At 39.8% G+C, this 27,164-nt stretch overlaps 2 protein-coding genes across 5 annotated transcripts in view; one reads left to right on the top strand and one right to left on the bottom strand.

Annotated features, from left to right (window-relative positions):
• The window catches only part of PKD1L3 (polycystin 1 like 3, transient receptor potential channel interacting), a 93,713-nt gene extending 89,165 nt beyond the window's left edge, over positions 1 to 4,548 (top strand). Inside the window, 1 exon segment of the mRNA XM_086690887.1 lies at positions 1,399 to 4,548. Within this exon segment, the coding sequence (XP_086547013.1) occupies positions 1,399 to 1,548 (150 nt within the window). The 3' untranslated portion in view covers positions 1,549 to 4,548.
• The window catches only part of IST1 (IST1 factor associated with ESCRT-III), a 33,959-nt gene continuing 9,785 nt past the window's right edge, over positions 2,991 to 27,164 (bottom strand). For 2 of the 4 annotated variants that reach the window (XM_025920823.2, XM_025920822.2), the window contains 9 exons: positions 14,004 to 14,106; positions 13,413 to 13,593; positions 12,110 to 12,197; positions 9,456 to 9,539; positions 8,838 to 8,948; positions 7,740 to 7,946; positions 7,008 to 7,100; positions 5,598 to 5,646; positions 2,991 to 4,393 (listed from right to left, as the gene is read on the bottom strand). In XM_025920823.2, coding sequence (XP_025776608.1) covers positions 4,194 to 4,393; positions 5,598 to 5,646; positions 7,008 to 7,100; positions 7,740 to 7,946; positions 8,838 to 8,948; positions 9,456 to 9,539; positions 12,110 to 12,197; positions 13,413 to 13,593; positions 14,004 to 14,091 — 1,101 coding nt within the window. In that variant the 5' untranslated portion in view covers positions 14,092 to 14,106 and the 3' untranslated portion in view covers positions 2,991 to 4,193. Of the gene's footprint in view, positions 4,394 to 5,597; positions 5,661 to 7,000; positions 7,101 to 7,739; positions 7,947 to 8,837; positions 8,949 to 9,455; positions 9,540 to 12,109; positions 12,198 to 13,412; positions 13,594 to 14,003; positions 14,107 to 27,164 lie in introns of those variants that run through there. The other 2 variants (XM_086689014.1, XM_086689013.1) reach the window with 2 other exon arrangements.

Here is a 27,164-nt window from a genome sequence, read left to right as displayed (position 1 = left end):
AGGCTCCGAGCCATCAGCCCAGAGCCCGACGCGGGGCTCGAACTCACGGACCGCGAGATCGTGACCTGGCTGAAGCCAGATGCTCAACCGACTGCACCACCCAGGCGCCCCCGGAGCCTACTTAAAAAAGACAGAACAAGGAAACCTAGATGAGGATTTGTAGCCCTAGCATATATAGACTTGATTAGGACAGAAAAAACTACAATTCAAATTAGTGAATGAAGCCGTCACTCTTGGAACACTTTATTTACTAAAGCTCTTAAGGAAGTAACAATCACAACAATAAGCTTTTGCTAACACCTCCTTTTTGACTTAACTCTTTTTCTGCTTTAATCATAATCATATACAATGTGAAGGGAAAATGGAGTATACTTACTGGGCAGAGTCTTACAGCACAATCTGAGATTGTCCCAAGTTACTTGTTGACTTAGATAGAGTAGCTATAATTAAGCACTTTTAAGTGGATGATGTATTGTTACTAGGATATATTTGGTCATACATATTTCCATCACAGTGGTATTTATTATAAACATTCACCCTCTAAGTTGTTGGGCTGTTTTGTTTTTTTAACAGTACCCTAGTGGCAACAGTGAATGAGCCAAAATATCAAGAGAAAAAGCGCATCATTTGTTAAAATGAACATGTAAATTAAAATGCTGTTATGGAAACCACTCTAGTAACCCTGTATTTGAGAGATGTCTTTATGCTGAAAAGACTAGCAAAACTCAGCAACTACACTTTTAAAGATAACACTTAAAAAAACAACCAACTATGCTCTGTCTCTCTCTGTCTCAAAAATAAATAAACGTTAAAAAAAAAAAAAAAAAACTTAGGGGCACCTCAGTGGCTCAGTCAGTTGAGCATCCAACTCTTGATTTTGGCTCAGGTCATAATCTCACAGTTCATGAGTTTGAGCCCGGCTTGGGATTTTCTAAATAAATAAAAAGAAAAAAAGACTAAAAAGCCAATTTTTATGGTTAACCTGTTAAATTTTATTAGAATGCTCCTGTGTTTAAAGTAGAGGTCATAGAACGGCAGAGACAGTTTTCAGGATTTCTGATGTATTTTTTCAGTAACCTTTTGCTACTCTTTCAAACCTCCATGTTTATATTTTCCAGAACTGCCAAAACTCACATGGGTTTTGAATTATAGTGCTATTGTGACTCACCTGTTTACCTGTGAAAACACTGAAGTCAATTATTTTTATACCCACCCAGTCTATCATTCTTTCTCTTCTGTCCACTCAAAAGTATTTTCCTTTTTAATAATTTTGCTTCTCCAAGTTTCCACCAAATATTTTATGTGACTATATCCCAAACATAAGCATATAACTTACATTTTTAAAGTAGAAATTAAACTGACAATCTTTAAACTCAAAATTTTATTGTCTCTTTCCAGGTTGTTGTTTTAGAGCCAATCCTGGGTTCTTTTCTGATCCTCACCAGTGTCATCTTGATAGTACTTGTGATCATTAACCTTTTTGTTTGTCATCGTCATGGCCTTTGGTAAAGAAAGTCCCTTAAGGTAGGTAACTCTCTGGCTCAGTAACTGAAATATAAATGTCATGATTCTTCTATCATTGGAAAAGCTCAACTGTTGCTGCTCTTAGGCAGACATAATGCACAGTATTAGCATATTCCCTTTATTGGTCTCTGCCAACCATTTTTATAGGAAACCCAGTTTACCAAGACTATATTATGTTCTATATCCACTGTCCTATAAACACCTCGTCCTCCGCTATTTAGCAGAAACACTCCAATGCCTGACAGTAAATCATAAAAGGAAATTTCCAGTATTACTATTCATACTTTTTTTTTGGTATCTTGTGGTACTTTTTCTCTCCAACATCAGGATCAATTGTTAATTTCCCCCACTTTTCTCCTTTTGTCTTTGAACAGACTCTAAAAAGAAGGTGCATTCACAGATGGTACTGCAGAGAGTTTGCTAGGAATCCAGCGGCACCAGAACACATGAGCAAATGGTCATGATAGCAGTGGGCATTAACAATGGAGCCTGGCTCCATTCCCAGCCTGGCTTATTACTACTTAGCATATTATTACTTATCTTTGCATGGCACAGTTCAGAAAATTACCAATGTTTATATATAATGCACTGTTAATTTTGTAAATCACTGAGGAATCAAAATCCCCTGTGGCTGCAAGTTCTTCTGTTTATAGATCACGGTCAGGAAAGGGTTAACCCTGTAAGAGTGATACAGAATAATCCAGCTCTGCTGCCAAACAACAAGTAAAAAAACACTCATCACCAATGTTTCAGTATGGCTGTGGGAAATAGAAATGAATCACAAGTGGGCTCACAGCAGCTTACTTTTTTTTTTAATGTTTATTTTTGAGAGAGACAGCACAAGTGCGGTAGGGGCAATGAAGAGGGAGACACAGAATCCGAAGCAGGCTCCAGGCTCTGAGCTGTCAGCACAGAGCCCAACAGGGGTTAGAACCCACTAACGGTGAGATCATAACCTGAGCTGAAGTCAGACGCTTGACTGACTGAGCCACCCAGGTGCCCTGACAGCAGCTTAAAGATAAATGCATGAGGTTTGGGTAATGGAGAGCCCTGTCCCAGAGGAGTAACCAAGCAAATTCACAAATGCTATCTAGGCTTAAATACAGAAGTTGAGGGGCGCCTGCGAGGCTCAGTCAGTTAAGCGTCTGACTCTTGATTTCGGCTCAGATTATGATCTCATGATTCATGGGTTCAAGCCCCACATCGGGCTCTGTGCTGATAGTGTGGAACCTTCTTAGGATTCTGTCTCCTTCTCTGCCCTTCCTCTGCTCACTCCCTTGCAAAAATAAACATTAAAACACACACACACACACACACACACAGATTGAAATGGGCTCCTTGCTGCTGCAGGTCCCCATGACCCAGGGAACCAAAGAGTTAAGGTCTGGCTTGTGCCCAGCATGGGTCACTGCTTAAAATAATCTCCACTAAAATCCAAATGCACCTCATCGTTTGACCAAACCAAATTCAGCAAGGCACAGAATTTTTAACTTTATTATCAGCTACTGAGCTATGAGATAGATACAAACCAATCAAAAACACTAAAGTTGCTTGAAACAAGTATATACATTACACTACACATAAGCCAGAGTCCTACCTTCTGATCCCAAAACCATCCCTCTGGGGAAGGACAGCCTTATCTACAGGGAAAAGGAGCACATTAAGTTACAATAGTAATAGTCTCATCCATCTAGGAAAGTAGTGAACCACAGCCACGTTTTTTATGGGCACCAAAAAATTTTCTGAAATCAGTCTTTAAAGGTTCTCTTAATCATAAAGTTTTCAAATGAAAACAAGAACCCTTCTTCTCCTGTAGGCATTCCAGCTCACTACCCAAGAGATTTGAGTACTTCTATTAAGGCAACTGGAAGCCCACCTTAGCCTTGAATGGTGACTTCTGCCCAACATGTGACCTGTCCGCCATTTGCCAGTAAATGCAATCCAACAGAACATGCTATGGGGAAAAACAGGAATTTATGCAGTGTTGCCCTCTGGTAAAAGGAGAACACAGCACTCAAAGCAAAAGGCCACGGAGGGCTCCCTGAGAGTCCAGCAGAACTAAGAGAAGCCTTCAACTTTCCAAATAAACTTTGCAACTGGATCCAGGTAGAACAATGCCCTGCAGCAAGAAGTAGTGTATATGCCAATGAGAGGACCCAGCTTCCAAGAACTGTTAAAGAGGCTTCCAGCATCAGTCTCTCTTCCCATTCATATCACACCTTTTTGTCTTGATTCCTGCTCACCACAAATCCCTCTGTACAGAGGGGTTTGTTTCTAAATCTAGAACTTCAGCACAGGACTGAGAGAGACTTCATGAAGTAATGTCCTCCGTGTCCAGCCATCTTTGGCAGCTCTCCTTAAAATGCTTTCACCTTTTCCCTGCGGAGGGACAGAAGGACAGGTGATGGGCGAACCTGGGATCACACTCAAAGGAGACGAACAAGCAAGGTTGCCAAGGCTGCTCTGGCCTCGTTGACTCTAATTGTTAGTCTCTTAAGAGCAACAGAGAACTGGAAAGCAGCAGAATTTAGAGCAGGAAGAGAGCCCAAAGGAAAAGTGTGCTCAGTGATGGTAAGAGATGAAAAAGAATTGCACGGAGATTCTTTGTTACAAGGAGAAACAGTGCCGTCTCAAATCCCAGAGCCTGGAGGTTGCCTGGCTTAAGAGATCTAGGTTTTCTTTTTTAACTCTTCAAATCTCCGGGAAAGATCATCAAAGTCAATGTCCTCAGATGCTGAGGTGTTGGCACCAGCAGATGCAGTCGGTAGTGTGTCTGGCACAGACGGCAACTCTGGTAGTACAAAGTTGTCGCAGGTGTCCACAGGTCTGGAAGGGGGCTTTGCAGGGGCTTCCGGCTTGGGCCCAGGACCTAATTAAATAAGGGTAAGGAGCCCAGTGTTACAAAAGCCAGAGAAGGGGCTCAGATCCTCAAAGCCCACAATCCCCTTTGGCAAAAACAATGTAACTATCAAAACACAGAAGAAAAATATGATTAAAGATCAATAAAATTTTCAGTACAATTAAGATCTACATTCCCTTAATACAGTTGAATCCTGTTTTACTTTCCTATGGTAAGAAGAAAGATTAAGAGAAATTCCAGGTGTGGTACATGAAACCAGGTACACAATGCATTCTCTTAGACTATGCCCTTTCACAAAGGTCTGCTCCCATAACAACAAAGTCCAAGGGGTGGCACTAAAATTCTGTTGGAATGAGCCACTCTTTAAGGATTAGGGGAAGAAAAATTTTATAAGGAATATTAATGTCTACATTGTTTGATGTAATAGAATCAGAATTTCCACTCTTCCATTTTGTATTTTACAAGTTAAAATCATCCCCCTTTCCGTTTGTATCTAAGTTCTAGAAAAGGTGAACCTAAACTATAGTTTTAGAAAATAAGAACAGTATTTGCCTCCAGGGTAGAATGGACTGGGAAGGAACATAAGAGAACTTTCTGGGGTGATGGAAACTTTCTACACCTTGACTGAAGTCACTGTTACGTAAAATCAAAACTCATCAAAATATATACTTCTGTGTATTTTTTTCTATGTTAATTATACCTCAACAAAACAACTATCCCCAAATTTTAAAAGCATCCCCCCACCCTGGGCTTCTGAAGTGCTAGTAGTGTTTTATCTTCTGAGTGGATGGCCACACAGCATGCTTGCTTTGTGAAAAGTCACTGAGCTATTCACTATGGTTTTATCTACTGCCCCCTCATTAATGCCCAAGTTTGTTAATATAAACATGTATTTATATAAATACAAATAATTTTGATACTTCTAATACAATGAAAGTTGAAGCAGGAAGAACATCAAGAACTTGAGGTTGAAAGAATAATACCACCAACAGAAACAAGGAACTTGAAAGATTCTCTGGGGCCAGAAAGGTATTTTCTTTATGGACAAGGGAAATCGGGAAATCCTGAGTTCTATTTTTGTCATACTACACTCAGGGAAAGGACAGGGCATGTGGGTAAAATGCCACGGACATGACAACTTTCTCTGAGGTGGAAGCAGTAATGAGAAAACAGCAAAAAGGTTCAGCACTGAGGGTTTCTGACTCACACTCACCAACAATCTGTGCAGAAGAGACATTCTTATCAGCATTAACGTCATCAACCTGAAACACAAATACTGTTACCAAGGGAGAAAGCAAAGGCGTTACTAGAGAGAAAGTACTGATACTGGTATAAGCCCCTGTGTTTTCCAAAAGCTAAGCAGAAGCAACAGAACCACTCCAAACAAACTGCCCCTCCACCCCCTGTACTCTTTTCTGATCTTCCAGCTAGACAGATACCACATTAAACTCTAAACCACCAAGCAGAGAAAAAGGAAATTCTTACCACACCATAACACCTCTCTTTGATACCTTCACCTTCTGTGCAGAGAGAAAGCACTAACCCACTGAATTCATCTCTCCAAGAACCAAGTCCTCAAATACTGAAGATCTTCTACCTCATTCCTAGAAACAGCTGTGGGCGGGGTGCCTGGGTGGCGCAGTCGGTTAAGCGTCCGACTTCAGCCAGGTCACGATCTCGCGGTCCGTGGGTTCGAGCCCCGCGTCAGGCTCTGGGCTGATGGCTCAGAGCCTGGAGCCTGTTTCCGATTCTGTGTCTCCCTCTCTCTCTGCCCCTCCCCCGTTCATGCTCTGTCTCTCTCTGTCCCAAAAATAAATAAACGTTGAAAAAAAAAATTTAAAAAAAAAAAAAAAAAAAAAAAAGAAACAGCTGTGGGCAATGCTTCAATGCATGCAAGACCAAACTTAAGAAAAACCCAAGCCCAAGGGGAAAACCAAAGGAAAGAACACTAAACAAGTTCAGGAACAGGAGGATCTCCCAGCAAACGCCATATCAATTTGTTTTCTCTGTAATTCATCAGATGGAAGGAAATAGGTCTCAAAAGGCACATACTAGCTAAGGAAACAAAGCTGACAGAAAAGGAGCCCTCTAATTTGGAATCAAAGCTGTGCAACCACCAACATTTCAAGGAATGATTATATTTATAATAAGTTTTACCTACAAAACTAAAATGTAAAATTAGTAATATCGGCTGAAATTTACTAACTGGACACTTCTATTTAAGACAAAAATCTGGCCACTATTCCTTTACACAGTGTTGAATTCCTAAAACTGGTATTTTAATTATGATATTCCAACAGCAGGACTATACCAACTCAAAATAATTCTCTGCCCTACTCCAAAAAAACTAGGCAAGTGCCCTACATGAACTTTCTAAGAGACCTTCAGCTCCTTCCTGATTCCTGGCTTAATTGCAGACAAAGCATTGCCACCAATGATGATGTTGCTGCGGCCGCCACCACCCAACTTCCAGGGTAATGTTAAAGCAACACAAGAATCCAAAGCAAGAGCAATGATGGTACCAGGAATTGATCAAAACTTTGCCTTCCCTGTGGCCATTATTTTGCTCTCTCTTCATGGGAGTCACTCTCCTGCTGCTTACAAAAGAGGCTCAACCACTTACAGATTCATACGATGGGGGAGTTGCTGGTATCTGAGGTGGATGAATATTGGGAAAAGCCTGGTAAGTCCCCATTGGCAATCCATTGAAATCCGACTGCAAGAGGAGAAAGGTAACATCAGAGACACGGCCCCAAAAACCCCTGAGTTTTCTGAGGTTTGTTGTATGGTAAGGGAGATATACATATATTCAGTGTATATTCAAGATATATATTGAATATATACATATATTCAAGAGCCAAAAAAGAGAAAAAAATGCCTAGAAGAATTCTAGATCTTCAAAGATCTATAGCCAAAGGCTAGTTTTCAAATTACTAAATTAACCGCTTCCATGTTGACAAGGAAAGATTATAATCAAACTCTCCTATTACTAGTAATGACCTTGTCTACAAAATGTCTACAAAAGAGGTTTTTCCACCTGGTAATAAGCAGTATTCATTTTTGGAAAAAACTAGTATGGCTGCAAAAGGTCCCAAAGGTTATTTACCAGTAAACCTATAGGAAAAAGTTTCTTTAACACCATCTCTCTGTATTTTCCCACATCATTAACTATAGACAAACCAAAAGACTTTTTCCAAATCCCGGTATTTTTTTCCACAATATGATCACTAATACCAAATGTTCTTACTGCTCAATCTTGACAACCTACAACTTTTGTGTGTATTCATACAGCCAATGTGTCTCTTCTTCTGTTACATTTTCTAGAGTTTATATCCACGCTTATATGTATACTTACTGGTCCCTTTGGAAGTGGGTAGGAAAAAGGAGTACTTGGAGAGGGCATGGGCATAGGCACAGGCATAGGCACTGGCACTGTTCCGTCAGGTCCACCAACTGGTGCGGCAAAACCACCCCCTCCTCCTCTTCCAGGGCCCCCTTTCTTCACATCATCTGTGAATCCAACATCAATAAGATCGGTCTCTATGCCAGGAGGAGCTTCTGCCTGAGAAGAAGAGAGAAACCTGTATCATTAACCCACACTGCAGGCCAGATCCCCCAGAAGTAGACTCAGAGATGCAGGTCAGCATGGAGGAAGTTTACTGGGGTAGTCTCTTGGGATAAAGACTTGTGGGGAGTGAAGGAAGCAGGGCTGGGCAAAGGGAAAAGCTGGGCTGCCATGTAGTCATAGCAACTGCTCAGTCAATTCCTTAGGGAGCTCTGGAGCTGGGATGGGTCTGCAGCAGGTGCCCTCAAATGGGGCAGAGTCTAAAATCCCAGTTACTAACTACAGGCTGCCCCTAAGGAAAGACTTTGGATGAAGCAGCTTTCTTCTGAGAGCCACTGCTGGAGGAGCACTCAGCTGTGTATGAGCACCAGTCACGAATATTCTCAAGAGCTGGGAGGATAAATGCTTTTATCCTGAAGTGTATTTGGGATGGGGGAGAGGTTGTCTAAACAGCATACTAAACCACACACTACACCCCACCAACCTTAACTGAGTGATTATTATTTGTACATCTGCCGTCCTTACACTATAAGCCTCTTTAGGACAGTGACCTTGTTTTTATCTCTGTATTTCTGTGTACTGTCTGGCACAGGGCAGGCACCCAATAAATCTTTCAGGATCCTTTCTTGCTTCAATTCAGTGAAATTCATTGAAAACCAACAACGCCATTTTGTATTTGTATCAAGGTCTGTAACTTTTCAAAGTGCTTTCATCATTCATCTCATCTGATCCTTAAAATACTCTTTGCAGGCATATTTATTGTTGCCCAAGCAGAGAAAGGCTTAAACTCCCACACACAAACTTTAATGAAAAGAATATGGTTATTTTTAAAGAAAATGATATCCAAAGACTCATTTCCCTTTGTACTCTGAAAGACTCTAAACTCACCATGACCACAGAGTCGGGCTCATAGGGCACATTATAGTTCTTGGCAATTTCAATCAGATATCTCTCCACCAGGATCTTGGGTGGGGCTTCCACACTCAGTTTGTGCATTAGCTATAAGTAAAACACCCAGGATTAACATCTATGCCAACTAGCCTTAAACCTAACTTGTCTCACTTTTAAACTTTGTTCCTCTTATTTTATATGTAAATTGAGAAAAAAGGGGTTCAGACTAGTTACATGATTTCTTTTTTCAGTCACGAGACATATTGCAAAACCATGCCTCTTTCATGTTCTCTGGTTACACACAACCCAGGTGTTGCTAAGACTGATACCACCGCCGTCCACATTTGAATTCATCCACTTCTCTCCTCGCTTCTACATCCACAAATCACAAGAGGCACAAAGGATGGGGGTGGGGGGGCCTCACAATCAGAAGTTTAGGGACGGAGTAAGGAGCTGACGACACTGCCAACCAGAAAGCCTCTCACCCTATGAAATATGCAACCCTAGATTAACTCAGCCATACAGCAGAACCCACGAGAATCAACACAGGCAATAGCATAACATGCCCACATCCCTGTCTACTGCATCATGTTTATTAACAAGTATGTTAATTACCCTGTCATTCACAGTTCCAATCTGGTTGGTCCTACATAACTTGCCATATTCCTTGCTATACTTGGCACAGAGCTGATCAGCAACCTACAGAGAGAAAAAAAAAAAAAAAGGAAAAAAAAGGCAAAACAGTAAATAAAAGTGGAAACCATTCCTAAAAACTACTTCAAGCTTCCTCCTAACAATAGTAAACATGCTTCTTTCTACTACAAGAATTCAAAACAACCAGGGTCTATAAAGCCTTAAGGGGTACACATTCGTACTTGTTTATCCAGCCATCCACTGAGCTGTAACTGTGTGCCAAATTCTATTACAGACATTATGATATATGCTATAAACAAAATGAACAAAAACAGACACTGTTCTTATAGAGGCTTATAATCTCTGAGGAAAACAGTCATTACTGAATCACACACAGATACAAATGCAGCTGTAATAAATGCCACCAAGGCAAAGTAACAGCATGTGCAAAAAGGCCTCTGGTGGAAAAACAGGGCCAATCCTCAAGCTGAAATAAATTAAGTGTTGAGCCCAAGGGAGGAGTGCCATAGGAAATGAAGTAAGAAAGGCATGTGGGGGCCAGAAAATGCAGAATCATATAGGTCATATTAGGAATTTTGTTTCTATCACAAGAACAACAGCTACTAAAGGGCTTTAAAGCAAGAGGTAGTGACAGGATCAGATCTGTGTTTTGAATAGAACCCTAAGCTGTTCTGACAGAATGGTGAAGAGACTAAAGGAAACCAAAGTAGGTATAGAAAGAAGATTCAAGAAGTTACTGTAATAGTCCAGGCAGGAAATGACTGGCATCGAACCAGAGTGGTCCCAACACCTGAGAGCTCAGTGAGGAGGCACTCATTGTTCAATATATAGACCCGGTATTTATGATGTAATTTAGTCCTTTGTCTTTTGATAACGCTCTTGGTTGCTTTATACTATGCAGAAATTTTTTATTATATTAATGTAATCACTTTGTTCATGGCTTTTGTGGCCTTTTCCACTATGAGATTATCTTTTTAAATCTGCCTAGTTTTCTTCTAGTTTTTAATGAGTTCATTAAAAAACAAACAAACATATAAATCTGTTTCATCTTGAATAAATCTTCATATAAAGGAAAAGTATAGAAGAGGTTAAAACGAGGTTTTAACCCCGGGTTGGGGCTCCTGGGTGGCTCAGTTGGGGAAACATGCAACTCTTGATCATGAGTTCAAGCCCCACATTGGGTGTAGAGATTACTTAAAAAGAAAAAAGAAAAGAAAAAGAAAAAAGAGAGCCAGAGACTAAAAAAGTTAAAAGTCTATATAAGAAGCAACTGCCTGGCTGCCTCAGCTGGTACAGCATGTGACTCTTGATCTCAGGGTTGTGAGTTCAAGCCCCATGACAGACGTAGAACTTACTTAAAAAGAAAACAACAGAAAAAGAAAAAAGAAAAGAAAAAAAGAAGAACCTGTTGCCTCTACTCTCCCATTCCTCTACCAACAAAACTCTAGGACTACCATCCCTACAGGAATAGAATACAGGAGGCTTACTCTCTGGGGAGGTTAAACTAATAGGACTCTGAACTCCACGCACAGCAGAGAGCAAAGATACGTACTGACAACCAAAATTTTAAGTCTTCTCTAAGACAAGAATGAGACCTTTGGCTTCCTCCTCCCATGGTTCTCAGAAATTCTGGCAGCCAGCTTACACCCTTGAGGTAGAAAACAGGATTCTGTGCTGACAGCTCAGAGTCTGGAGCTTTCTTCAGATTCTGTGTCTCCCTCTCTGCCCCTCCCCCACTCCCTCTCTCAAAAATAAACAGTTAAAAATTTTTTTGAAATAAATAAATGAAAACCCACAGAAGACAAGGAAATCTCAAGGGGCATCTGGGTGGCACAGTCGGTTAACTGTCCGACTCTTGATTTCGGCTCAGGTCATGATCTTGTGGTTTGTGGCTCAGGCTATTACTGCAAACCTGCTTGGGATTCTCTCTCTGCCCCTGCCACCCACACACACACATACTCTCAAAAATAAACTTAAAAAAAAAAAAGAAAAGAAAAAAGACGGGTCAGGAGGTAAGACTGAGACAATCTACAGAATAAAACGAAAAGGCAAAGATGTAGAAAACAGGTAACAACTCAAATGAATTTGAATACTAGCAGTCAGTATTATATCTGTGTTGTGAGGTGAAAGTTTTTAGTTAATGTCTAGCTCTTCTGCTAGATTCTAAGCTACAAGAGTAGGGTTACTGTCATATTTTGCCCACTGCTGCACCCTCAGTGCCCACTTAGCTCATAACATCAACTTGATAAATATTTGTGGAATTAATGAATGAAGCAAAATATGTGACCTTAAATTAATGTTAACTGGTTTACAGTTGTGTAAGAACTTTCCTATTTGAATATACTTAAATAACATTACAATAAAAATAAGACAAAACTGAAAGTACACAACACTTTGCTCTTTAAAAAAATTATTCATGTTTGCAAAACACTATTCTGTTGCATTATATAAGGGCTGAAAAGGAGGTAGAGACAAATTTACAAATTTACAAAGCCTGTTTCAAAGGCAACATAAGAAGTGTACAAAATATCTTGTCAAATAAGCAGAAATTATTTATGTTAACCAACCTAACAATTTAACAAACTACAGACATCAGTGAAACTGGTTGTACTCACTATTTTCAACTCAGCCACTTCTGACTGGAGTCGAGGAGCAGCCCATATCAGTGTAGACACAGATTCAGCCAGACCAGAATCTAGTTCCCTAATTAAGGAAGAAAAATTAATAAAATTTAACATTCTTTAAAACAAACCAACAAACCTTAGCATTTGTATCATATAGTTGATAGCCTTGGAAAGCTCTTTCACAAATCTCACTGGATTCTCATAAAATACTCTAGGCTTCCTATCTTACTTGTGGGGAAACTCAAACTAACTGACAAGCCCAAGGTCACAAAGTCTGGAAATGGTTGAGCCAAGACTCAAACTTAGGCCTTTTGATTTCAGATTCCTTCCTTTCTTTTCAACAATTGTCTATATCAAGATCAGGCCTTCTAGCAAAGCCATTAGGAAAAAGGTCCTTGGGTATGTGAAGTAGTCCCCTAGTGCTAGTTGCCCACATGTAGTAAGAAATCACTACTAATGCTTTCACAGATTCCCTTTCTCAAAGAGATGATTTGATTTAGGTCTTCAAAATGCATTATTTCATTACACTTACACAAAATGAATTAAGTTCTAGATAACTCTGGAACAACACTGTGCCTATAGTTAACAATACTGTACTGTGCACTTAAAAACGTTAATAGGGTATGGGGCACCTGGGTGCCTCAGTCAGTTAAGCGTCTGACTTCAGCTCAGGTCATGATATCACAGTTTGTGGGTTCAAATCCCCTCTGGGCTCTGTGCTGACAGCTTGGAGCCTGGAGCCTGCTTCGGATTCTATGTCTCCCTCTCATTGCCCCTCTCCATCTTATGCGCACACGCTCTCTCTCAAAAATAAACAAACATTAAAAAATTAAAAAACGGGTGCCTGGGTGGCTCAGCCAGTTAAGCGTCCGACTCTTGACCTCACAGTTCATGAGTGTGAGCCCCCGTATCAGGCTCTGTGCGGATAATGCAGAGTCTACTTGGATTCTCTCCCTCCTTCTCTCTGCCCCTCCCCTGCTCTCTCTCTCTCTCTCAAAATAAATAAATTAAATTAAAAAAATTAAAAACCAAAATACTAACTTAAAAATAAATAAATTAAAAAATGTTAAGAGGGTAGAGATCTGATGTCATGTATTCTTACCAATAAAGGGAGAGGAGAGGAGGGACACAAGGACTTCTAGAGGAAACAAATTTTATTACCTTGATTGTGGTGCTGGTATACGGATGTATGCATATGTCCAAACTCATCAAACTGCATGCATAAAATATGTACAGCTTTTTCTATAAACCATACCTAAATGTAGATTTTTTTAAAAAATACAAAATATCTTACTTCATAGACTGGATGAGGCCAAACCGAGCCAGCAGCAGGTCACAATAGAGCTCCAGGATCTCCATGGCCTCCACGAGGTAGTCTTCTCGGATGATGTGCTCCACACGGATCCGAGCTCGTTCATCTTTCCCAGCAGCCAGATAGTCAGCAATCTCTTTCCTTGCTTTCTGGGCCAATTCCGCTAAGTCACAAATCGCATCCAGTCACATACTAGCAGTACACTGAGCCGCCTGCCCTGCAGGAGACTTCCACTCCGACAGAGAGAAGTGCGTGTTTCTTCTACATCCTAGCTCACTGTTAGCAAATCTAGTCCCAACTCATCTAGTCTCTAGAACTTCCTCCACTATCTAGGTGAGACTATTGTTTGTGTAGCCAAAAATTTCCACCTCAGGAGTCATGTTATCCATTCCCGACAACAAAGTGATTCAGTCTAACTTGTCACAAAGGGCAGCAGTAATATATCTAAAGCTTCAAGGATATGGGATCCCTAAGACTTCATAGTAGTAGCCTAACAGAGCCAAATTATTAGGGTGCTAGAACCTGGTGATGTATTCTGGGATATAAAATACAAGGAAATCATGCATTACTCACTTTTTTTTTTCTCCAATAGTTTAAGACGGTTTATGACTAATCTCAAATTGACTCGTAAACGCTCAGCTTTAAATCCAGAGCCCAGCATGCTGTGTTGTTCCTCCTGGAAAAAGATAAGAAACACAGTTACTACCTTCAAACTGAAATTAGTATAGAAACTAACATCAATTAGAAGGTAGATTAGCTGACACTATAAACCAGAATGGTTTTCCACAGGCAAAATGACATAATGTGATTCACATTTCTTAAAGATCTCTTTGGCTTGTGTGAAGAATTGACTGAGGGAGAAAAAGAATAGAAGCAAGGGACTAAGGAGAAGACTATTACTATAGTCCAGACAAGAGATGGAAATAGTTTAGAATCGGGTAGGTACCAGTGGTAAGGGTAGAGTGACTGGATTTGATATCTTGAAGGCACAGCTCAAAGATGCTGGCGATGGTTAAAACGAGTATTATATATTGCTGTAGGAGCAGGTTGATAAAAAAACTAAGTAGCAGGAAGGCCTCCTACCTCTCCCAAAAATCTCATCAGGGTAGTGATGAGAAAAAAATTATCAAATTTAGAACCAAATTCAAAAATATTCTTTCCTTGGGGCACTCGGGTGGCTCAATTAGTTAAGTGTCCAACTTTGGCTCAGGTCATGATCTCATGATTCATGAGTTCGAGCCCCACATCACTTCTGTGCTGACAGCTCAGAGCCTGGAGCCTGCTTGGGATTCTGTGTCTCCCTCACTCTCTGCCCCTCCCCTGCTCGTATTCTCTCTCAAAAATAAATAATAAACATTAAAAAAAAATTTTTTTTTTTAATTTCTTCCCCTCAATTCCTCATATCCTCCTGACTCAGCCTTTGGGAAAAAAACTAGTGTACAGAAATATTAATATTTTACTCATGTACAAATAAATATACAAAGGGGTGAAAAGTCCAAGAAAAAAAAACTTTAAAATTCAACAGAAGGCTATTTACCAAGACTTTCACTGAACAGAAGAGTTACAGTCAGTAAAACCACTCCCCTCCACCCACAAGGGGGTATATCATTGTGCATTCCATATTAAGCACAAATCCTGTTTCTCAATTAATTCTGGACTTGAACTTCAAAACAGGTAACATCCAAACAAAAGCTAGGTCTAACAAAGTAACCAATAAACAGACAAACCAAAGAAGATATCCAACGTAAAGAAAAACACTACGGATATTTGTCTGCTTGTGCAAAAACCACTAATAAAAAACATCAGATATGTTTTCCTTTTGTAAAATTACCTCCAGAAGCCTTTATACATTTAATAATTAACCTAAGTCCCAGTTTATAATGGGGTCTCTATGTCACGAAATACCTTGGATCCATTATACTGAGTATTTATTCAAATACTTATTGAATATCTCTACATCAGACAATAGCCCTACAATCCTTGCCCTTAAAGGAACTTATATTCTATTGGAAAAAACAGCTAAAAGAATCTGGCAACTATGAAACTGGTTAGAACTATGATTTTACAGTGGTTCTCAACTGGAAGTGATTTTGCCCCCTATAAGGATATCTGGCAATGACTGGAGACATTCTAAGTTGTCACCATTGGAGGGGATGCTACTGGCATCTGGTGGGTAGATCCAGGAATGCTGCTAAAAATTCTATAATGAACAGGACAGCCCCCCACAACAAAAAAATTATCCAGCCCAAGGGGCACCTGGGTGCCTGAGTCAGATGAGCATCCAACTTGATTTCAGTTCAGGTCACCATCTCACATTTCTTGGGCTCAAGCTGACAGACAGCGCAGAGCCTGCTTGGGATTCTCTCTCTGCCTCTCCCCAACTCATGCAAACACTCTCACGCTCTCTCTCAAAATAAATATACATTAAAAAAAGAAACAGATTCATGCAGACTTTTATACAAAAATATTTATCAACACATTTTAGGATCAAAAAACTAGACTAATGAACTATATGAACAAAGAATATTGCTTATTAAACAAACTATAGTATATTTATGCTGGATTTTTACATAGCCACTAAAATTTTTTTGAAACATATTTACTGAAGTAAAAATATATCAACAATATTGGTTAAAAAGGCAGGACTATATATATGAAGTACGACCTTAAATTCTGAGTTTTTAAATTTTTATTTATTTATTTTTGAGAGAGAGAGAGAGAGAGAGACAGCACGAGTAGGCGAAGTGCAGAGACAGGGAGACACAGAATCCGAAGCAGGCTCCAGGATCTGAGCCATCAGCACAGAACCTGACGCAGGGCTCAAACTCACCGACCGTGATATCATGACCTGAGCCGAAGTCAGACACTTAACCGACTTAGCCACTCAGGCGCCCCTAATTCTGAATTTTCTGAATTTTAAAAGAGCACACATACATACGTACATATAGACAAAGGCTGAACTAAAAAGAAAAAGATGTAATTATTGTTATACGTAAACTCTTTTCAAACCCAATGAATTTAGACTAACAATAGAGCTAATATTAAAAAACAGGGGCACCTGGGTGGCTCAGGTGGTTAAGTGTCCAATTCTAGATTTCGGCTCAGGTCATGATCTCATAGTTCAGTAGTTTGAGCCCCCCCATCAGGTTCTGCGCTGGCAGTGTGCAGTCTGCTTGGGATTCTGTCTCTCCTCTTTGCCCCTCCCCAGCTTGCTCTAAGTAAATAAACTTAAATAAAAATTAAAAAAAAAAAAAAACCACCTCAGGAGCATATAATTTAGAATTTCTATCAAAGACAAATAATATAAATTCATTTGCCTCCTTAGGAAAAAAAATATTGGGGAGCCTGAGTGGCTTCGTCAGTTGACCATCCAACTCTTGATTTCAGCTCAGGTCATGGTCTCGCGGTTCCTAAGTTTGAGCCCTACGTTGGGCTCTGTGGTGTCAGTGTGGAGATCATGTAAGATTCTCTCTCTGCCCCTCCCCTGCTTGTGCTCTCTCTCAAAATAAATAAACATTTTTTTAAAAAGGGAAAAACAAAACATTAACTCATCAGAAAACATTAACAATCAAGATCACCTTATCGTAAGTGGAAAATATGTAGAATCTGGAAAACCACAAACTAACAGATACAGAGAACAGACCAGTGGTTGCCACAGGTGGGGTGTGTGTGTGTGTGTGTGTGTGTGTGTGTGTGTGAAAAACTACAAAAAAAAGTAAGTATGGTGCAATACTGAGCAACAAGCTTACAACTATCTAGTAATTTATGACCATCTCCTTAAACAAACATTAAAGAGAGAGAGCATGCATACCATGTGTGAGCCTGTGACAAAGAGCTAATGCAAGAAAAGGAGGAGAAATCTCCTCACTGGGTGCCAGCTCCTGGCTTTCACATCCATCAGCCTGTCTAACCACTACTCCAGAAACGAAGTCAACAGATGTATAAGGGCAAGATTTGGGTTCAAAGCCCAAATGCGGCATTACCCACAAAACAGTAATATTACAAGTGTGATTAAAAATGTATACATGGTCTTGATATCCCTTTTAACTCAGATGCTGTTCCATCAAGGGCCAGTGCAAGGGGAGAGCTATGCAGGAGGACCTTCATTCTGCCATGGAGCTCTGGGAAGTTTCCAAGAAGAGGAAGGATGAGCACTAAGCTTGAAGTGCAAGCAGGGCTCTACAGAGAGGCAATGCAGCAAAGGTAACAGAGGCTTGATTCTCAATACTCACTTCTGTTTTTAACAGCCTTTGTGCGTGCCATTAAACAACTCTGAGCGGCATTTCCCTTACCTTTAAAATGAAGACAACAGCAGATATCACTAAACAAACAAACACAAGAACAAACCATCAAATCCTATCAGGCACTCTCCTATGCACAAAGCATCAGCCATATGTCTCAGCAGAAAGCAAAACAGGCAAGAAAGTTTGTGGTGGACAAAAGAGGAAAACTAGCAGCAGGTCTAATAGGATATTAAACCACAACCAGAAATCTAAAGACCAAGTGTCCAGAGAGACAAGTGCCTAAACTCCAAAGAAGGAACATTTTAAAGTGCATGAGAGATGCACAAATGAGGTTCTGGAAAGGGAATGCCTGGGAGAGAACAATGTTAGCAGGAAGGGAGGGGAGAAGAATGCTAAGAGCAAAAGGGCAAAAGGGAGAGATTTAGAGTTCTGTCAGGAACAAGAAAATTTTTTTAAAGTCAAAGCAAAAACAATGTATCTTCCCATCTCAATGAAAGTAAAAATTAATGAGGATGTGAACAGAAAAAGAGTACAGCTGATTAATACACTAATACATTAATACATATTAGGAAAGTAAAGTTTACCCCCTAAATTAGATCAGGTATCTAAAGTGAGCTAGACAATGAAAGACACAGGTTAACAGAGAAGGTAGATTAACAAAGAAGTGACTTTAGCAACATGAAATGTTGGCAGTTGTAAAGACATCTTTATTTCACATATTTGCCTAAGATGGGCAGCATCCACAAATGCTAGTTTAGGACCATGCTGAAAGAGCATAATAGCCTGGAACAGAAAAGATCCTAAGGGACTGTGAAGGAAAGTGCTGTAATTCTCTGAAAGAGACACTTAACAAATGTTTTATGCTGCAAATTAGAAACCCAACTCTGTGAAGGAAGCTGAAAATACTGAAATGTGGCAACGTTGTTTTTATTTCAATCCTAATCTTTTAGCTGGGAATGTTTGGGGAAAAGAAACTCCAAAAGCCTACTGTAAACATCTGTGGAAGATGGATACAAATAAACCCAAATTACTAATCTTATCATTCAGTAGTAACATTTATTCAAATCTTAAAAAGTAAGTAAAATCACAGGGCCTGTTCAGGGACTATAACAATCAGGGTTCCAGCTGAAAACAGATAGCATCCACATCCTGGGTAATCTGAGAAGAATTTAATAGATTATTTACAAAGGTGTGGGGAAGGCTCCAAGAAACCAACAAAGGATAGAGTATTGCCCACTAACACATCCAGGCCTGAAGGGCAAGATGAGGAACTGAAACCTGGCAAGGGTAGCTATATGAAAAGGGTCTCCAAGACAGAAATCAAGGTCATTGGTAGAGGCATGCAGACAATTTGCAGCAATCTGGCAGGAAAGGAGAAGGGAAATAAATACCTAGTCCCCACTCCTCCCGTCCTCTGGTCTCCTGGTACTTCCATCTACCTACCCCCAGTTGGAAGGCAGAAAGGAAAGGGGCCTACAGACAGTGCCCAAGAGTGAGCCTCCAAGGACACAATATCAAAAGGAAAGAAGGCTATGTGGCTCTGGAAAAGAAAACAGAAGCTATCTAGCACAAAGACTATACCACACAGGACTAAACAAGCAGGAACCTAGATCTACCAAAGCAACCCCAGATTTACACTGCAGTAAGATTTCAGCTAACCAGACTAGAAAACTGAAGTTAAATGAATTATCTAAAAAAAGAAAACTGAGTCCTTTATGTCCTTTCCACACTAAATACAGTATGACGAACATAATTTAAGTCTCTTATCTCTAAAGTCCCTTCAACTCTAAGATTCCGCAGGATACTAGATATCCAATTACAGTGAATTTATGGAACAGGCAAAAAGCCATAGACAACGGAGATTAATCCTCAAGACATCTCTTAAAAATCTTATTTTAAGGGGCACCTGGGTGGCTCAGTTGGTTGAGCGTCTGACTTCGGCTCAGGTCATGATCACACAGTCTGTGAGTTAGAGCCCCGCATCAGGTTCTGTGCTGACAGCTCAGAGCCTGGAGCCTGCTTCAGATTCTGTCTCCCTCTCTCTATGCCCCTCCCCCACTCATGCTCTGTCTCTCTGTCAAAAATAAATAAACGTTAAAAAAAAAAAAAACTTATTTAAAAAAATAACATAACATTGAAGGGGAACCTGGGTGGCACAGTTGGTTAAGCATCCCACTTTGGCTCAGGTCACAATCTCACAGGTTGTGAATTCAAGCCCCGCATCAGGCTCCGCACTAACCGTGCAGAGCCTGCTTGGGATTCTCCATCTCCCTCCATCTGCCCCTCCCTGATCACTCTCTCTCTCTAATAAATAAATAAACTTAAAAAGTTATTAAAAAAATAACATAACATTGTTTTCCTGGAAAAAGAAACTCAGCAACTCATTTTACACAGTCTTTCATGCACCTAGTATTTATTAACCATTTTACTATATACCAGCAATGTGCAAGTTCTATATGTAAAAAAATAAAAATTATCAGTCTTCTTGCTATCACACACACAAAAAATTTCAGATCCATGAAACACTAAAACATCGTGAATATAAAGAACATATATCTTAAAGTTATTAACATATAAACAAGTCACCAATAAAAAAATAACCTGACTAAAAAATGAGCAATGGACTTTGAAGAGACATTTCTCCAAAAGTAATATGCAAATGGCCAACAGGCATATGAAAAATGCCCAATTTCACTAATCATTAGAGAAATGCAATCAAACCCACTAGAAGCTAACACTTCACACCCATCAGAATGGCTACTATTAAACAAAAAAAAAAAGGTGTTGGCAAGGATGTGGAAAAACTGGAGCCCTTGTGTACCGTTGTTGGTCAGACTGTGAAGAGGGGTACCACTATGGAAAACAGTATGGTACTTCCTTAAAAAATTGAAAATAGAACTACCATGTGATCCAGCAATCCCACTTCTGGGTACATATCCAACAGAAGTGAAAAAAGAATCTCAAAGAGATATACACACACCCATATTCATAGCAGCATTATTCACTACAGACACGAGGTGAATGTAACCCCTATGTACACTGACAGATGGATAAACAAAAAGTACTATTTGTGTTTATTTATGTGTTTTGACACACATACAATAGGATATTATTAGTACAATCTGCGTCCATGTTGTAGCAGGATTTCCTTCCTTTATAAAGGGATGAATGATATTCTATTATTCTAATATTCTAAAATACAAGTCTATTAGTATTTAATAAAATGTATGCCTTAATGTGTAAGATAAATGTACACATATACCTTAGGATCTGGCAATCCATTCCTGAGCATATACCCTAAAAGGAACGTGTACAGAGGGCCATGAAAACATATGTATAAGGATTCTGTGGTAGTAAGGTGGTAGAGGAAAACAAAGTGTCCATTATAAGAGGACAAATAAAATGTGACAGAAGCACAGGACAGACTGCTCATGCAGCAGTCAGATTAACGAACTAGCTATACTCAGAGCAACATGTGTAGTCCTTTAAAAAACAAGCAAAAAGCAAACAACAGGGTTCCAGGTTCAGTGCCTCTCCCGCCGAATAAAGCTATATGACCTGAACAGAATGTATGGAGCAGCTATTTGAAGACCCTGAAAAAACTATAATAGTAGCTAGATGGAAAAGACCAGAATCTGAAGAGCCATAAAATGGCAGTGAGTTTATCACTTTTCCTCCCTCTGATATATTTCCTGGCCTAGAAGCAAGGCAGCCTGAAAACCAAAACTGAGGATCAGCACGGAAAGGAAAAAACATTAAGAGAAGCTCTCTAATCCTGGTTTGAGGAACTGGAAAGGGGTCCTCTGGTGGAGACAGAAAGTGGGTCAACTACATCAAACCAGGAATACCAACTCACCTGGGAAAAGACAGTTATCACCCATCAATGCTGAGATTACACAGATGTTGGAACTGTGAATTAAATGACAAAGACTTTATGCGGCGTCTGGGTGGCTCAGGTCATGATCTCGGGAATTTGAGCCCTGCATAAAACTCAGCGCATGACACCTGCTTTGGATTCTGTCTCCCTCTCTCTCTTCCCCTCCCCTGCTCCAGCTCATCTCTCTCTCTCCCTCACAAAAAAAAAAAAATAAACACTGAAAAAAAAATTACAAATAAAAAAAAAAATGAGGGAGACTTTATAAAGCAACTGCTATAAAAAATGCTGCAACAGGGGTACGTGGGTGGCTCAGTTGGTTGAGTGTCCAACTTTGGCTCAGGTCATGATCTCAGGTCATGAGTTTGAACCCCACATCGGGCTCTGCGCTGACAGCTTGCAGGCTGGAGCCTGCTTCATATTCTGTGTCTCTTTCTCTCTCTCTGCTCCTCCCCTGCTTGTGCTCTCTCTTAAAAATAAACATTAAAAAAACATTTTTAAAAAATGCTGCAAAAAGGTGAATACTCTTGAAATAAATGGATATAAAGTCTCAGAAAAGAAATAAAAGATACAAAGAGGAAACAGAAACTTTAGAACTGAAAAAGACAATAACCAAGGTAAGAAACTCACTGGTGGGCTCAGTAGCAGAATAGAAATGACAGAGGACAGAGCCAGGGCACTTGGAAGACAGATCAATCAATATAGAGTAGCCAATCTGAGAAAGAGATTTAAATTTTTTTTTAAAAAGTGAACAAAGTATCAGAGACCTGTAGCACAAGAGCAAAAGCCCTCAGAGTCCCAGAAAGATGGAAAAAAATACTGTGGTACCCAAAAATTGTAAAAAACTATAGGCTGAAAACTGCAAATTTAGCAAAAAGCTTAAATCTACAGACTGAAAAAGCTTAGGAAATTCAAATCAGAATAAACCCAAAGAAATGTAGGCCCAGACTCATAATCAAACTGCTGAAAGCTAAATACAAATTTGTAAAATACTGAAAGCAGCCAGAGAAAAATGCATTGCCTATTCTATTCAATGACCATGAATTTCACTTCAGAAACCATGGAAGCCAAAAAGTGGAATAGTATTTCTAAACTGCTGAAAGAACTGTTTGCCAGGAATTGTATATCCACTGAAAATATTCTTCAGAAATAAAGGTGAAATAAAGTCATTTTCAGATGAAGGAAAACTAATAAAAGAATTTGTCACCAAACCTGCTCTAAAGAAGTTTTCCAAGCAGAAGGAAGTGATATCAAAAGGAAACTTGGAAGATTAAAACAAAGGAAGAAATGGCAAATATCTGGGAAATCTAACAGATGACTCGAGTCTCTTAAAATTTATTTTACAGTTAAAAGCAAAACTAGTAACATTGTCTAATGCGGTTTTTGAAGTATACAGATGTAATGCATAAGTACAACATAATGAACTAAAAGCTAAAACATCATGTTTCTGTATTCCACAATAAATAAATGGCAAAATACTGACTACAAGTAGACTGTGAAAGTACATCTATTATAATCCCTAGAGTGACCTGTAAACCATTCCATACAAAAAAATACCAAAAAACTTGTGACTTTAAACTAGAATACTGAAGTGTTCAAATAACCCCAAAGGCAGGAAAGCAGAAACAGAAAGAAAAACAGAGGAATAGAAAACATAATAAAATGGACCTAAATTCAATGGACCTAATTACGGAGAAATGGTCTAAAACAACAATTTAAAGACAGAGATTGTCTGAATCATCCAAAAAATGGTCCATCTATATACTATCAACAAGAAACTCACTTTGATATAATGAATATATTAAAAGTAAAAGGATGAGGGGCACCTGGGTGGCTCAGTCAGTTAAGCATCTGACTTCAGCTCAGGTCATGATCTCGCAGTTCATGAGTTCAAGCCCAGCATCAGGCTGTCTGCTCTCATCACAGAGCCCACTTCAGATCCTCTGACTCCCTCTCTCTCTGCCCCCTCCCATGTTCGCACTTACCTATCTCTCAAAAATAAACATTTAAAAAATAAAAAGCAAAAGGATGAAAAGGGGTGTATCATGCAAACATAAAAAAAAAAAGTTGGAAGTTTCTATCTTCTGACACCCCTCCACCTATTTTAGTACAAACTTCCAGTTGTAAAATAAAGTCATGAGGAAGTAAATGTAGGGATTAGTTAATAATACTACACTGCATATTTGAAAGTTGCTGAGAATAGATCTTAAAATTTGTTATCATGAGATGCCTGGGTGGCTCAGTTAGTTAAGCATCTGACTCGATTTTGGCTCAGGTCATATCTCAGGGTTTGTGAGTTTGAGCCCTGACTGGGCTCTGTGCTGATGGTGCAGAACCTACTTGGGATTCATATTCTCTCTCTCTCTCTCTCTCCCCCCTTCTCTCTCTCAAAATAAATAAATTAAAAAATAAACTAAAGAAAAAAAGGGGGGGAACAGGGCACCGGGGTGGCTCAGTAGGTTACGTGTCTGACTCTTTATTTCAGCTCAGGTCATGATCACACAGTTCTTGAGTTCAAGTCCCAACAATTGCACAGTCAGTGCAGAGCCTGCTTGGGATTCTCTCTCTCTTTGCCCCTTCCCCCTTGTGCTCTTACTCTAAGTAAACAAAAAAAACTTAAAAAAAAAAATGTTAAAAAAGAAAAAAATAAAGGGGCACCTGGGTGGCTCAGTTGGTGAAGTGTCTAACTTCAGCTCAGATCTTGGCTCAGGTTCATGGGATTCTCTCCCTCTCTCTGCTCCTCCCCTGCTTGCTTGCCTCCCTCCTCCCCACTCCCCTCCACCAATAATAAATTAAAAAGAAAAAAGTTAAAGTTAGTTGTAGAGACTATATTAATTTTAGACCAAGTAGTTTTCAGAACAAGGAAAACGAAGAATAGAAAAGGAACATTAAATAATGATAAAAAAGTGAATTTACCAAGGAAATACAACAATCCTAATAATAAATGCACCTAAAAGTAATGCTTTAAAATACATGAAACAGGGGCGCCTGGGTGGCGCAGTCGGTTAAGCGTCCGACTTCAGCCAGGTCACGATCTCGCGGTCCGTGAGTTCGAGCCCCGCGTCGGGCTCTGGGCTGATGGCTCAGAGCCTGGAGCCTGTTTCCGATTCTGTGTCTCCCTCTCTCTCTGCCCCTCCCCCGTTCATGCTCTGTCTCTCTCTGTCCCAAGGATAGATAAACGTTGAAAAAAAAAAAAAAAAAATTAAAAAAAAAAAAATAAATAAAATACATGAAACAAAAACTGACAGGAAAGAAGAAATAAATCCCTAATTACAGATGGAGACTTCCACATGCCTTCCTCAGTAACTGATCAAACTGGTGGAATATCAGCAAGGAAATACAAAAACTGTATCTCATTGATAATTACTAAACACTCCAGCCAACCCAGTAATCATGTACATGGAAAACACTTGAATGTAGACCATATCCTAGGCTAAAAAAAAAAAACCTTAACAGAACACAACAGAAGTCACACAGAGTATGATCTTAAACCATATGGAACTGAACTAGATAGAACTCAGTAACAACAAAACACAGCAGAAAATCTCCAAACACTTGGAAATTAACAACACACTTCTACATAATCCATGGGTCAAAGAGGAAGTTGCAAGCAGAAGCATTTTTATTTAATTAAAAAAAAATTTTTAATGTTTATTCATTTTTGAGAGACAGAGAGCATGAATGGGGAAAAGGTAGAGAGAGACAAAGGGAGACACAGAATCCCAAGTAGGCTCCAGGCTCTGCACTGGCATCAGAGCCCGACACAGGGCTCAAACCCACAAACCGTGAGAACCTGAGCTGAAGTTAGACGCTTAACCAACTGAACCACCCAGGCAGCCTAAGCAGAAACATTTTTAAAGGTATGAACTGCAAGAAAATGAAAATATTGAAACTTGTACATGTAGCTTAAAAAGTAGTCCTGGTGCACGTGGGTGGCTCAGTCGGTTAAGCATCAGACTTCAGCTCAGGTTGTGATCTCTTTGTGAATTCCAGCCCTGCATTGGGCTCTGTGCTGATGGCTGGAATCCGAGCCTGCCTGCTTCAGCTTTTGTGTCTCCCTCTCTCTGCCCCTCCCCCGCTCACACTCTGTCTCTCTCAAAAATAAATAAACAGAAAAAAATTTAAGGGGTGCCTGGGTGGCTCAGTCGGTTGAGCATCCAACTTCAGCTCAGGTCATGATCTCACCGTTATGAGGTTGAGCCCCACTTCAGGTTCTCTTTTTGTCAGCACAGAGACTGCTTCAGATCATCTGTCTCCCTCTCTCTGCCCCTCCCTGACTCATGCTCACTTTCTCGCTCTCAAAAATAAATTTAACTTAAAATTTAAAAAGTTAAAAATTAAATAAAAATTGGCAAATTTGGGGGCACCTGGCTGGCTCAGCCAGTAGAGCATGTGACTCTTGACCTCAGGGTGGTGAGTTCGAGTCCCATGTTGTCCATAAAGATTACTTTAAAAAATTGATACATCTATAGCAAACTGGCAAAAAACAATCAGGAATGAAGAGGGAAATATCATTACAGATCCTACAGACATTAATTAACAGGGGACATTATTAGGGTGCCTGGGTGGCTCAAGTCAGTTGAGCGTCTGAATTCAGCTCAAGTCATTATCTCATGGTTTGTGGGTTCGAGCCCCACGTCAGGCTCTGTGCTGACAGCTCGGAGTCTGGAGCCTGCTTCAGATTCTGTGTCTTCCTCTCTCTCTGTCCCTCCCCTGCTCACACACTCTCACTCACTGTCTCTCTCTCTCTCTCTCTCTCTAAATAAACATTAAAAAAAGGGGGGGGGATATTATTATCAAATTATGCCTATAAATTCAAATGAGTCAAGAATGGACAAATCTCTTATACTTAATTTACCAAAATCAACAGAAAAAGAAAACATAACAGGGGCGCCTGGGTGGCTCAGTCGGTTGAGAATCTGACTTCGGCTCAGGTCATGATCTCCCGGTTTTTGAGTTCGAGACCCGCGTCAGGCTCTGTGCTGACAGCTCAGAGCCTGGAGCCTGTTTCAGATTCTATGTCTCCCTCTCTCTCTGACCCTCCCGTTCATGCTGTCTCTCTCTCTGTCAAAAATAAACAAACATTAAAAAACATTTTTTAAATAAAAAATAAACTGTAAGATATGCAAACATCTATAATACAAACCCTATGAAAGGATTATAACTAGTGAATACAATACTATTTCTCAGTATTCTACCTTGTCTATATACAGGCATACCTCTTTTTACTGCACTTCTCACATACTGCATTTTTTACAACTTGAGGGTTTGTAACCCTGCATTAAGCAAGTCTATCAGCACCATTATTTCAAAAGCATTTGCTTACTTCAAGTCTGTGTCACATTTTGTTAATTCTCACAATATTTCAAACTTTTTCATTATTATTACATTTGTTATGGTGACGAGTGATCAGTGACGTTTGATGTTAATATTTCAATTGTAACTGGGGTGCCACCAATCACTCCACAACCACTCCAATGTAAGACACTGAACTTTGTAAGTGTGTGTGTTCTGACTGTTCCACCAACCAGCCATTCCCCCATCCTTCTCCCTTTGCTTAAGCATCCCTAGTCCCCAAGAAACAATACTAAAATCAGGCCAATCAATAACCCTACA

This window comes from Puma concolor, chromosome E2, assembly GCF_028749965.1.
Source record: "Puma concolor isolate L17-30 chromosome E2, mPumCon1.1.hap2, whole genome shotgun sequence".
NCBI classification, from domain to species: Eukaryota; Metazoa; Chordata; class Mammalia; order Carnivora; family Felidae; genus Puma; species Puma concolor.
Note: the sequence above shows the minus strand (reverse complement) of the source record. Positions and strands in the feature narration are given on the sequence as shown.